Source organism: Trachurus japonicus, chromosome 4 (genome assembly GCF_045865225.1).
Source record: "Trachurus japonicus isolate A0001 chromosome 4, Traja_1.0".
NCBI classification, from domain to species: domain Eukaryota; kingdom Metazoa; phylum Chordata; class Actinopteri; order Carangiformes; family Carangidae; genus Trachurus; species Trachurus japonicus.
In genome coordinates this window covers 21487098-21500328 of record NC_140910.1, presented here as the reverse complement: position 1 = coordinate 21500328, position 13231 = coordinate 21487098, and the positions used below count along the sequence as shown (strand labels likewise).

Below are 13231 nucleotides of genomic sequence, written 5' to 3'. Positions count from 1 at the left end.
TCACACAGTGTTCTTCGCGGCTTGTAGTGAAACGAATAGTGAAATGACTGTCTGTTAGTATTGCCATGGCAATGAGAAAATCATACATCATTTGCTTGAGATAATTACAGCAGTGCTATCTGGAAGCTTGGATGACAGTGTCAGTGTAGAGGACAGTGTGATTCAACAGAGGAAACAAAGCCAAGTTGCTCTGTGTGTTGTTTCCCTTCCCAGACATAACCATGGACCCAAACTGTAACAGAAATGTGTTTTAACCAGCTGGTTTTGTCTTTTGTTATTGTCACTGTGTGCATATATTTGATGTCACTTCATATTGGATTTGGCTGACGTCCTAGAAAAACCAACATTTAACAAAGAAGATAATAAAAAAACAAAACAGTAGCAGTTCAGACTGTGGAAGGAAGTCTTAAACTGTGGATGTAGATTGATCTTGTATCAGCAGTCTGAATAATGTGGACAATTTGAATTTATATGCCCAGGCTGCTGACTAACATTTACATTCACGTGACAGCCCTTTAGATAGGCGTTAAGCTTTAACCATGGGTGAACAGAGCTGAGCAGAGATGGATGAGGATGAGTCAGTGATGGAAGTTAATGATTCCTTGTCATGATGTCAACTCTCCCTTTGATTTCTAGACATGGTGCAGCTTGAGCAGTATGAAGCCACTCCTTCAGTATCAGTTGAACCAGATGTCCATGTGGAGGTAAGAATTTATTATTGAAAACATTCTTAAAGCATCTCACATATACTTCCTCAAGACATTTGTGTCCTTAAATTTGTTTTTGAGACCCTCCCTGAGTGTAAACAGAATTACATATGGATTAAATGAGGACACTACATGCCAGTTTGCCAGCCTCTGTAGGATTAATTACACTGTCATAATCCTACCATGATAAATGCCCTCACTGTGTTTCCCTCTTAACTTCCACTGGCATCATGCGTCTGCTTCCTGTCTGTAGAATAAGGCCCCGCAGACACTGACACCCACTCGGAGGAAACCTTTTGAAAGTGATTTTGAGACCATCAAACTCATCAGTAATGGAGCTTATGGGTAAGAACGATGGTCCATTGTTTTAGCTTTAGCATTGTTTCATATCTCTTTGCTATCATTTCATCCTCTCTTCCTGTGGCTGCTGCAAAGGTAACTTCATGCAAAAGCATCTTGTCTATATTGCCATGATTTTAATAAGAATAAGGGACGCTCAAATCTTGTGCAAAAAGCGCCAAACTCGAGGCTAACAGGTCTGATGTGATGTTTTTCACAGGGCTGTGTATCTGGTCCGCCACAAGGAGACCCGCCAGCGGTTTGCCATGAAGAAGATAAATCGCCAGAACTTGGTCCTGAGGAACCAGATCCAGCAGGCGTTCGTGGAGCGGGACATCCTGACCTTCGCTGAGAACCCGTTCGTTGTCTCCATGTTCTGCTCCTTTGAGACGCGACGTCACCTCTGCATGGTCATGGAGTATGTGGAAGGTAAAGATGAGAGGCTGCCGAGTCTGACGTTATGACAGGCTCAGGCTCAGTTTGAGTGCTATTGCTGATTATTTATTTCACAAGTTATGGTGCTAGATCATACCTGATTAACAGTTTCAGTTGCTCAGACAGAGAAATAGAAACAAAATGAGTGTAGCACCACTGATTTCACTGTTTTCTGTTTTTCTTTTTTGTTAAGGTGGCGATTGCGCCAACTTGCTGAAGAACATGGGCCCGCTGCCAGTAGAAATGACAAGAATGTACTTTGCTGAGACAGTTCTGGCCCTGGAGTACCTTCACAACTATGGGATTGTGCATCGTGATCTCAAACCTGACAAGTGAGAACACAAAGCACCTCACATTTCACTCCTTTTTCAGATTTTTTGCATTTCTTTTAGAAATGTACCGTGGGAATAAGTCCTTAATCTTTGCTTTTGCTTCTCATTAGGATCCATTAAATTAAGACACGGCTCTCTCTATGATTAGGCACAGATTTGTCCCAATTTCCTTTTATCGGTCCTCTCCTTTAATTTAAGTTTAATTCAGGCTACTAGTATTTAAATGCACAAATACAGTATACCTGCTTATGTTGACCAACTTCTTTTTGTTTTCAGTTTGTTAATTACATCCATGGGCCACATCAAGCTGACGGACTTTGGCCTGTCTAAAATTGGTTTGATGAACATGACAACCAACCTGTACGAGGGTCACATGGAGAAGGACACAAGAGAGTTTATTGACAAACAGGTGAGTCTAGTTCCGAAGTAAAACGACCAAACATTTCTATGAATCTAGGACAAACGACGCTAATTTGTGACAGGCATGATTGTGGAAGAAGCTGGTTATGTTTTCTTCCCATACTCACCTGTGATGGTTTGCATGTGCAGGTGTGTGGCACTCCAGAGTACATCGCCCCGGAGGTGATCCTCAGACAGGGCTACGGGAAGCCTGTGGACTGGTGGGCCATGGGCGTCATCCTCTATGAATTTCTGGTCGGCTGCGTCCCGTTCTTCGGAGACACTCCTGAGGAGCTTTTTGGCCAAGTCGTTAGTGGTGAGTGCTGAAGTGACGGAAAAATAGAAAAAGATGCATCTGGCCTTTAAAACACTTGTAAAATAGTGGTGGGAATCTTTCTAAGATGAACATTTCCCACTAGCATGGACTTAACTCAGGAAAATATTATTGCTTCTTATACTATGAGAGCAAAGTTTGTTGTTCGTTTAATCTCATCCACATGAAAACATTTGATATGTTTCAACAAAAGACAGACGTATAGATAGTAGTAATGCTGGATAAATAGTGCAGAGGCCATGCACTTGTTATATACTCAGGGTTCCTACGCAAGTATGGAAAGTATGGAAAAGTATGGAATTTGATTTTATACATTTCCAGGTCTGGAAAAGTATGGAAAATGGAAACTATTATATGGAAATATATTTTTCTTAATACTTCTCTGGGTTTGGTCTCATCTGAAGTTATTTGGGTTAATTATTTTGTATGCGCTATTGTACCTAGCTACAATCTCCAGGAAATTATTTGGTTACATAATGGCATACACATTCAGAATAATGAAAACAAATGATAAATTGCATGCTTTTTTTATATTATGCACATCTATTTACTCAAATATCACAAATAATATGAATATTTTAACGAGAAGTCTGGAAATTAGGGTCTGGAAAAAGAATGGAATTTGGAAGTTTCAAATGTGTAGGAACCCTGTATACTGATCTGCTGACCGGCTGCTATTTCTGTGTTTTGCAGACGACATAATTTGGCCTGAAGGAGACGATGCTTTACCTGTTGATGCCCAAGACCTGATCACCCGCCTGCTGAGACAGAGTCCCCTCGACCGACTGGGAACTGGTACTGTGGAGTTCACTGCTGGCCACCACATGAAAAAGCTGCATATGCATTAATAATGTTGTTAAGAATATAGATTGATTTTTAAAAATAAATATGGGTTATTTCCAAATTAAAAATGCAAGTCAAGATTGTTGTAGCATGAGGGAAATGAAAAACATCTTGGCAATAAAGTGGAGACTTGAATAGGAAACGTCTATGAAAAGACGTTTAAAAAACGAATCGCTGAACTTCATCCTGTGTTCACCTGGCTGCAGGTGGAGCCTCGGAGGTCAAACAGCATCCCTTCTTCCTGGGTTTGGACTGGAACGGACTCCTGCGGCAGAAAGCTGAATTCATCCCTCAGCTGGAAGCAGAGGATGACACCAGCTACTTCGACAGTACGTCACAGTTGACATGGGATTATATTAAATATCTTCTGATCAAAGTCACATCCTGACCTCAGGCTTCCCTCACATTCACAATAAAAACAGCACCTCTTAGATTACTGTACTGTATAAGCACTGTGTACAATACTGCTGATTGACAGCATGATGTACAATCACTGAAATACAACCACCACAGACTGTATATCCCTGTATTTTTTGGAAAATATAAACTTCTTCCTCTTTCTTTTTTTGTTTCCGTCTTCAGCTCGATCAGAACGCTACCATCATTTGGCGTCTGACGAGGATGAGGAAACCAATGATGAAGAGTCTTCCTTGGAAATCAGTAAATTTTCTTCCTGGTCGCATCGTTTCAGTAAGGTAAGGAGGACGAGAGCTTCAGAGGTTTGAAAAGTGCTCTGGTGCAAAAGAAACCTTAGCATTTATTCTATGAATATTTACAATGTTTACTTATATAAGCCAATGTTTACATGCTAAGAAAAAAATGATATGGGTATTGGGTAAAATGTGACAGTCTGTTTCCTCTATATTTTACCTCTTATATTTTACCTCTTAAAAGTGTTAGTCATCAAAAAACTGAAAACCACAGTGTGTGAAAAAATGCATGTGCAGCTAATTAGTGTTAGGTGTGAAACTGAAATGACCTGTGTCAGTGTCGTGCTTTTTGGATGAGAAAGTGGACTGAAGGACGTCCAATATCCCAGCACTGCATTAAAAAAACAAAACATCTGAAAGCTCTTCAGTACTTACACAACTGCTCGTTTTGTTTTTCATCATCTCAGGTTTACAGCAGCACAGAACACCTGGCAACACCGTCCAACCTGAGCTTCTCTTCCGACCGCAGCCACAGTGAGGACAAAGAGGACCGCGGGGACATGGGAGCACTCGGTCTCTCCCCGAGCCCAGCAGAAGGCAGCGTAGAGCGCAGACACGCTGGACGCATGGCCAGGTTGGCACAACTAAATATAATATAATATATCATAACCTCATTTCACTCCATTTTCCTCCTCCAGTTCTTTTAGGTTTATCCTTATTTCTTACTCAGCAATTTGTTGCTATATTACCTGTGAAATGCTGCCAAAAACTTGAATAAATGAATAGTTTACAAGCTCTCTGAACATTTACTTCCTTATCTTTTTAAAAGCAAGAGTCAGTCAAAACACAGTGTTGATGTGATCACTTGCACATTTGCACCAGTTGATTTACTTGTCCTACTGGTCTTTTTCCACTTGAAGCCTTCGCCCTCGGGCGTCCTCCAGCTCCTCCCAGTCTGAGAGGAGCACCAGCCCTCTAGTGATGAGCAGCACACACAGCCTGGAGACGATGCCCCGCTTTGCCCTCTCCACTGACGACGAAGGTAAATTATGTTTTTTTTAATGGCAAACAACAGCCGGGGGCACACATCCAAAGATGAACAGATTTTAGTGGTGGTCAAGATCACTGTGACCTCACATAACACTACTTTTGACACAGTTTTTTGCGTAACTAATGGGATAAAATTGAGCTTTACCCCCTGTTAACCCTTTAATCTGTGTTACCTGCAGCTGAGGTGGTTGTCTCAAACCTTCGTCGGATCAGGATTCGCAGCAACAGCACCGGGGCCAAGCACTCGTCCCCCAAGGAACCAGCTGGCCCGCGACGCTTCGGCAACCAGCTGGAGACACCGGACAGACAGAGGCTTCCCTGTGGGGGGAAGGTTCCTAAATCAGCCTCTGTCTCGGCCCTGTCTCTCATCATCACTACAGGTACAAAAAGGGCGACATCACCGCCTTAAAGTCTCAAAAAAACACACAATTCTTTCAAATCCAATGATTACCAAACCATATTTACCAGATTTGTTGACACTTAGAGGAGCTTCTGAAACTGTAATTGTATGTAAACTTTGTTGCAGATTCAACTTATAGACTAAACATGACGAAGCAAGACTTTGCTTCAATTCAGACGTTCTTTAGTTAATAAAAAAGGGGAAAAACATACAGCGTGTGTGTGCTGAGAAGGTACCGCATGGCCGCCTAAGACATAACCAAACTGACGTAATCACGTCACGGTCACCTTTTACTCCTAGAGCATCTTGGGTAGTGAAGTCCATCTATTAATGTAACTTCAGATCAATTGAAATGAAATGCAGTCTCTTTTTAACTACATATTTAACATATTAATGATTTTTATGAAGATTAATTTGAACTTATATCAACTTATTTATTCTTCCTTCAAAATAAATTCTTACCTAAGTTACTTTAAAGTTATGTGGTCAGAAAAATTAAAGATAATGATCGTGTTTTTGTGTTATTTGTTTTTTGGTAGATGACTCACCTGGTGGCCTCCAGCCCAGCCCCATTTCCCCGCGCTCGCTTTCCTCCAACCCCTCGTCCCGCGACTCCTCGCCCAGCAGGGACCTGTCGCTCTGCACCGGCAGCTTGAGGCCGCCCATCATCATCCACACCTCAGGGAAGAAGTTCGGCTTCACCTTGCAGGCCATACGGGTCTACATGGGTGACAGCGATGTGTACACGGTCCATCACATGGTGTCGGTGGGTAGTGACACACAGCTTGTAACTGGTCCTTGTTTGTTTTGAGTGTTTCTACTCTGCCGATGCTACACCAGAGGATAAATGTATAAAAAGGAGGTTATGTAATGCTCAAATAAAACTCCTCTCATGCTCTGTTTTGCTGTTTCAACAGAGTGTGGAGGAGGGCAGCCCGGCGCACCAGGCAGGTCTCAGCACCGGTGACCTCATCACCCACATAAACGGAGAGTCTGTCCAAGGCCTGGTCCACCCTGAGATGATAGAGCTGCTGCTGAAGGTACGACGACTCGCAACTGCTGCGGCAGGTTGTCACTGATCGTTTTTACAGTTGCATCCTTTTTTCCCTGGCTCAAATGAATCATTATTTCATTCCTTTTGAAATGTGCAGAGCGGCAACAAGGTGGCGCTTCAGACCATAGCACTTGAGAACACGTCAATCAAAGTCGGTCCTGCTCGCAAGACCAAGCACAAAGGCAAGATGGCTCGTCGTAGCAAGAAGAGCAAGAGGAGAGACAATTATGACAGGTGAGAATCTGAGGTTTGCTTTCTACTCACTCTCTGCAGTGTTACTCATCTCTTGTTTACTCTGTGAGTTTGAAAACTGGGAAGAAAAAAGTCCTCTGTCTCCCTCTAGTGGTACTTAACTGTTAACTGTAGTGCAGGAGCCTGTTTGTACTACTATGATTACATATATATTTACCCTCAGCATACGTGTGGGTGCAGCTTTATGCTCTGTTGTGCTTTGAAATTGCTTCTGTATTAAATACTTTGGACATTCAAAAACACTGTTACAATGAAAATCAATCACTGTAAAAAGAGAAGGACACCAACTAGATTCACAACATCCTAAATACATACAGTATAAGGGCCATTATAACACACAGACATCAAATATCCGACTCTTCCTCTTCCTCTTCTCCAAGGCGACGAAGCATCTTGAAGAAGCTGTCCAAGCAGAGCACGGTGATGCACAGCAGCCGCAGCTTCTCTTCAGGTCTCCATCACTCGGTCTCCTCCAGTGAGAGTCTCCCAGGGTCCCCAACGCACAGCCTCTCGCCCGGCCCTTCCACACCCTGCCGCAGCCCCGCGCCCGACCATCAGACCTTTGGTGAGTCAGCGTCAGGGTCATTGATGTGGAAAATAAAGTGAAAAACATTTTAAAAAAGCAGCAGGATCAATAGAGGCTTTAGCAGTTGTGCCAAATCTTGACACCTCCACAGATGGTGTTGTGTTTATATCTTTTATGGTGCTGATTTTGTGCTCATAAAGGTAAAATACTGCGCTTCTTCACAGAAACAAACTCCCCTCAGAGTACATCTCCGTGCTCCAGCTCTCCCAGCTCTCCCGCCGCTCACATCCGGCCCAGCTCCCTCCACGGCCTGGGCTCCAAACTCAGCACGCAGCGCTTCAACAAGGTCGGCCGCAGGAAGTCGACCAGCAACATCCCTCCCTCCCCTCTAGCCTGCAACTCCTCCTCCACACAGCCCCTCTCTCCTCAGCGCTCTCCGTCCCCGCTGCCCGGCTTCGCTAAAGGCCTCCACAGTTATCACGGCAAGACCCTGTCTCCGCCCACCATCGTCAGACACATCGTCCGCCCCCGCAGCGCCGAGCCGCCCCGGTCGCCTCTTCTGAAGAGGGTGCAGTCGGCCGAGAAGCTGTCGGGGGTGTATCACGCGGATAAAAAGTCATACGCCCCGCGCAGACACACGCTCGAAGTGCCGTTTTACTGCGAAGCCGATCTCCTGGGCGACTCCGAGGCCGAGGGCGCCTGTGGAGGCTCCTACATCGGGGTCGACCACAGCAGGCTGGGCGGCTACATCGGCGGCCAGAGGCTGAGGGACCCCGGGATCGAACGATCGGAGCAGCTGGTCGTGATGAGGAAGCTGAACCTGTCGGAGCGGCGCGACTCCTTCAAGAAGCAGGAGGCGGTGCAGGAAGTGAGCTTCGACGAGCCCGAGGAGAAAACCAGCACCACGGTCACGGTGACCACCACGGCGGCTGGAGCACAAATGCAACTTCTGCATCCGCACCAGCACAGGGCAGCCTGGATGGTCACCGGACCCCAGACCAGCGAGGAGGTGGAGCTGGAGGTGCCGGTGGTGAGGAGGTTCACCCTGGTGCCCCAGATCGCCGTGCAGGGCTCGACGGAGAGCGAGGAGCAGGACGAATGGGAGCCGTGTTCAGACAGCGAGGAAACCACAGAGAAAGCCGAGTTCGACATCGACGTCACTCCATCACTCCAGAAGCAGCGGGCGGGATGTCCCCTCGCTGACAACAGCCGCACTCAGGCCGCGGGAATCACTCCCTCTGTTCTCCGAGTCCGACCGTCAACGGAGAAAACGGAGAGCAGGAAGGAAACGCTGCAAAAAGGGAATCTGAGAAAGTGAGCGCTCACAGCTCTGCTCATTTCTTTCCTTTCAATCTTTTCAAGTGCAACTCTGAGGGTGCTTTGTAATCCGAGCCAGATGAACTGAAAACTGGGAACTCATTTACAAACCTGTCTGGCTGCAAAAGAGTGGGAGAGGATTTTACTTGAATCTTTTTTTTTTTTTTTTTTAATTTGTAAATACTCGCCTCAAGGATTTGCAGACGTTCTGGTTGTATTTATTACATTTGTAAACTATGATGAGTTGGTAAACAGGGAAAGAGGGAAGTTTTCATTGGTTGAGTAGCCAGGGCTCAACATTTTTGTATTCATAAAATGTGGTTTTATGTCCTTTGACTGGATGTTTTTCTATAAATGTCTATTTTTAAATGAATTGTTGTGGTACACAGTCGTCTGATAATGCTGGGCATAACTGTCGTTGGACCAAAAGGTACGAGAACTCTTTTTTTTAGTAACGCGTGTCGTTTCCCCTCAGTGTTCGAATTTGAACAGTCCAGCTTCCAGTCGTGGTGACATCGCTGCAGTTTGATCTCGATCGTCATAAACCTGCGAATAAGCTCAATTCATACAATGAGAAACATGTGTCTTTATCTACAGCACACACCTGCAGTCCACACACTCAGCCTCAGAACAAGGCTCAAACAAACAAACAAACAAAAACTACCAGGCACAAATAAGGTTAGTTTTGCAGCTGGGGGGATTCTCCTCCTCTCAAGAAGGGTATTACAGTATGTGCCATTATATTTGTACAGTGTCCTCTAAGCCATATCTTTAAAAACAGAAACGTCCATTCAAATCTTTTATGTTGCTTGTTATTTCAAACCAACATGAAGCTAAGAATCTGTTCTTTTTTTTTTCTCTCTGCTTGTGTCCCAGTCTCGACAACATCTCATGAAAAATGAAGTTCTATGTCGCATGTCGTCGTACACTCATGTTTGTGGCTACTTGATGTGAAGTTAGTGCAATCCCGTGTCACGGAGGTATGACGAATATTGTTATTGCTTATTTTTTTAATTCTTCCTGTTCATTTTTTGACATCTGTAGTCACTGAAACAGCATGGCTGTGCATCTTGCTGCGATAACTTGTTCTACTCGAAGCGTGCATCTTACAGGAAAACAAAACAAAAAACACTGAGCAGCCAAATTTAGATCTATGTCTTCTTCAGAGGGAATCACAGGAATATCGTTTTGTTTGTGTAAACATTTTGAACTCACATAAAGTGACTTTACATTTAGAACAGGAAATTGCATTTTTGAATTTATTTTTTTCCCCTGATGTTTGGTCTTTTTTTCCCATGAGCATGTGAGAGACACCACGCCTAAAATGACCTGCTCCTACTTAATTAACTGTGTAGTGATGTTTACATTGGGGAGAAGTGCACTAATGTATTTTGACATTGGCTTTTTGTAACTGAGTTTCGAAGAGGCGACACATCTACGTTGAATCCAAACCCAGGGCTTCTTCGAACAAATGTTTTACGTGTTTGTATCGTAGAAATATTGTTGTATATTTTGATAACAACTTTGTGTAATTCCAGATGTGTTGAAGGACAAGAATATGCACAATGACAATGATGATTTGTGGCACCAGGATATTTTTTTTTAGTCTGGCTTGTGGGAATGGGCTGTTTTTGTTTTTTGGGGGGGTTGTTTTTTGCCAAACACCTGGTCTGGATGTGCTGCAGAGTTTTCCACTACAGAAATGGAGGTCGAGGTTGATTGTCTTATTTGTCAGTGGCTGTTGCTGTTGCTGTTTCTGGCTTTTGTACCAACTTTCTCTTGGGTCTTTTGTTTAAATAACATCAGATTTGTTGTTTGATGTGACTTGAGCTCCCTCTTCCTCCTTAAAACAGTCCTTGGATCTCATGATGACGACCTCGCAGGGTCCCGTCGTCATGTGACCAAAAGGCACGAAACAGATCAACCCTGAATGGCTCAGTTCTTTTTGCAGTCTGACAGAATTGTTTACAATGAACAAACATGCTATATGTACCGTGCAAACATTTTATATCCTGTGGCTGTACATGATGAAGCTACTCTCTTTGATACCGCGGAAGAGGACTACACTGAAACTGCTCTTTAGGATTGATTGATTTAGCACCAAGCTGATTTACATGCACTTAACTAACAGAGTTACCATCGGCTCTCTGAAGTTACCTGGAGAAAGAAACTATTTCCTTAGCTGGGCAAAGGGATGCAGGGTCTTCTAGAGAAACCGACAGTGTTTTCCTCATTATGTAAATATTCAAACTGGTTTGCAATGTGTTTTTTAACATGTACACATCCGGATGAGAACATTGTCTAACAGGGAAATAAACGCTGAAGCAGGATGAATACAGAAATATCAGGAGGAGCATTCACATGGAAGATTATTGGATAACAAATTCAGCTAATCTCACATACTTCGACGTAGTACTTGAAAATGCCACATGGGTAAAGAACACATCACTAGGACCAGTAGTGGTGTACCAGTCTGCCTGGTTCATCCAGCGGCATGTGGACATCTTCTTTGCACTGTGCTCATCCCTGATTTCTCTGAATAACCTGGTTTCTCTTGTGAAATGTGAATGTAGCTGCTGCTCTGCTGATCTCTGCTGGTCCAAAGTGTCATGTCACAGCAGTGAGAGGTGGCAGCTGCAGCCTCCGGTCAGCATAAGCAACACTCTCAGCTGGTGTTAAACTGAAACTCTTTTGTTTTTTAGTTGTTTTTTTTTAGGGGTCAGACTGCTGTACATGTGCATGTGTTCTCCTGTGGACTCTTCTGTTCAGTGCATGCTGCATGACACAAGCACACAACTGTAATACTTGATTGCATGGTATACCGGCGTTGTCGCCCTGTACTGTGTTTATCTTGTGCAACAAATAAACTTTGTATTTCTCTTTGACTCATCTTTAGCTGGGCTCCACTGGTTGTTTTTGGGTTCTTGGATGCTAACAGGTGGAAATAAATCTGGGAATGTGTGTAAATCTGTTTTTTTTATATAAACAGTTTCACTTTGTCACACTTCTTGTCCTCTCACATTTTTTACTTTCTATGCATTAATCTGACATGAATGGCTGCTAATACAGAAGGCATTGGAATTGTATTTTAACTATATACTAGGATATATGTAGTCTTGTGAACTTAAAACTGTGTGACTCCCTGACGAATGCGTGTGGCCGAAAAGCATAGGAGTTTTTTTTGAACATGACCAAAGTATAGGTGCCTTGGATATACATTTTTCAACTATCACAACTGTCCCATCCAAAGAGCACCTCCAAAATTGAAAATATTGTTGGAAGTGCTCCTGCACAGACACTTTGTTACATACTAAGATATATTTATATACACAATAGCCTACATGCTACAATAATCATAGTACAAACTACAGCAAAAGCTGATTTGTGCCTCAGCATTTCTGACAAGAACTTCCTGATATTGCAGGTTGGTTGTTCTTGATCTTCACGAGACTTCCTGAATAAGTAAAGCTTAATTAATAAACTACATACTGTTAGCTGACACATTATGGTAAAGTAGCACTGTCACTGATGTGAAAAAATGAGCCAAAAGAAGAAAAAAAAGGCATCTAAAAAAGGTCAGTTGTGGTAAAATATTTTTTTCTCCATGACTTGTATATTTCCAACATTAGTCTATGAAACACTAAGTTGCTACAGCTAATTTACCTTGAAAACAAATATGGTAATGAAACCCCTATGAGTGTTTTTCAACCTTGGGGTCGGGACCCCACGTGGGGTCACCTGAAATTCAAATGGGGTCGGCTGAAATGTCTGGTATTTGATACTCAAAACAATTACTGATAAAAATATATTTTTAACTAATTATTATTCTTTTTTAAATTATGATTTAAAACACCACACACAATCTTAAACAACAGTATTCTATACTTTCACTTTCTCAAATATAAATCGAGTTCAAATAAAATGCAGCATATGAAAATATCTGAGCTGGTGCATCTTGATTGGGGGCGTAGGGTCACCAGAAATGTGTGATGTCAAAATGGGGTCACAAGCCAAAAAAGGTTGGGAACCACTGGATTATGGCAATAGGCGAATATGCCAAAATGTTGAACTATCTCTTCTACATTTTTTATTAATAATATTTGGCTAAAAAATAAGTAGAACCCTTGCAAAAAAACAACAACAAAGAATTGGATAAAGAATTACAGCAGAGGTGACAACATTCAGCTGCATTGCAAACTCTTGTTGGATTGTTTTTTTTATCTTTGTATTTTCCATTCCATTTAACTATTTAAACTGTGTGATGCATTATATGGACCTGTGTCTCTATCTTATATGCAGTCTATGGTCTCTATATATGGATGGATGGTGGGTGCTGCTATGACCATAGACTGTAGGGCTATGACAGGCGACCAGCTGCAGTTCCCTCTCCGGCCTGCAGGGGGGAGGGGGCAGTCACGTGCTGAGAGACTCGTGTCCACACCACAGGAGGAAAAGAAGAAGAAGCTCCTGTGTCCTTCACAACAGCCAACATGGCGACTGCTACTAAAATCATCCAGAGGCTTCGCAATTTTCTAGCAGGGGTAAGAAACCGAGACCGCGGGCAGACTTTAAACCGAAGCCAGGAGATATTAT

At 43.1% G+C, this 13231-nt stretch overlaps 1 protein-coding gene across 4 annotated transcripts in view; it reads left to right on the top strand.

The window, feature by feature from the left end:
* Window positions 1-11523, top strand: part of mast3b (microtubule associated serine/threonine kinase 3b) — a 35739-nt gene extending 24216 nt beyond the window's left edge. For all 4 annotated transcript variants that reach the window (XM_085774663.1, XM_085774662.1, XM_085774665.1 and 1 more), the window contains 17 exons: window positions 637-704; window positions 961-1052; window positions 1267-1475; window positions 1675-1813; window positions 2090-2222; window positions 2363-2528; window positions 3240-3341; window positions 3596-3718; window positions 3972-4084; window positions 4507-4673; window positions 4960-5081; window positions 5269-5469; window positions 6029-6255; window positions 6407-6529; window positions 6641-6777; window positions 7176-7360; window positions 7546-11523. In XM_085774663.1, the coding sequence (XP_085630789.1) occupies window positions 637-704; window positions 961-1052; window positions 1267-1475; window positions 1675-1813; window positions 2090-2222; window positions 2363-2528; window positions 3240-3341; window positions 3596-3718; window positions 3972-4084; window positions 4507-4673; window positions 4960-5081; window positions 5269-5469; window positions 6029-6255; window positions 6407-6529; window positions 6641-6777; window positions 7176-7360; window positions 7546-8639 (3401 nt within the window). In that variant the 3' untranslated portion in view covers window positions 8640-11523. The remainder of the gene's footprint in view (window positions 1-636; window positions 705-960; window positions 1053-1266; window positions 1476-1674; window positions 1814-2089; window positions 2223-2362; window positions 2529-3239; window positions 3342-3595; window positions 3719-3971; window positions 4085-4506; window positions 4674-4959; window positions 5082-5268; window positions 5470-6028; window positions 6256-6406; window positions 6530-6640; window positions 6778-7175; window positions 7361-7545) is intronic.
* Window positions 11524-13231: the final 1708 nt, after the last annotated feature.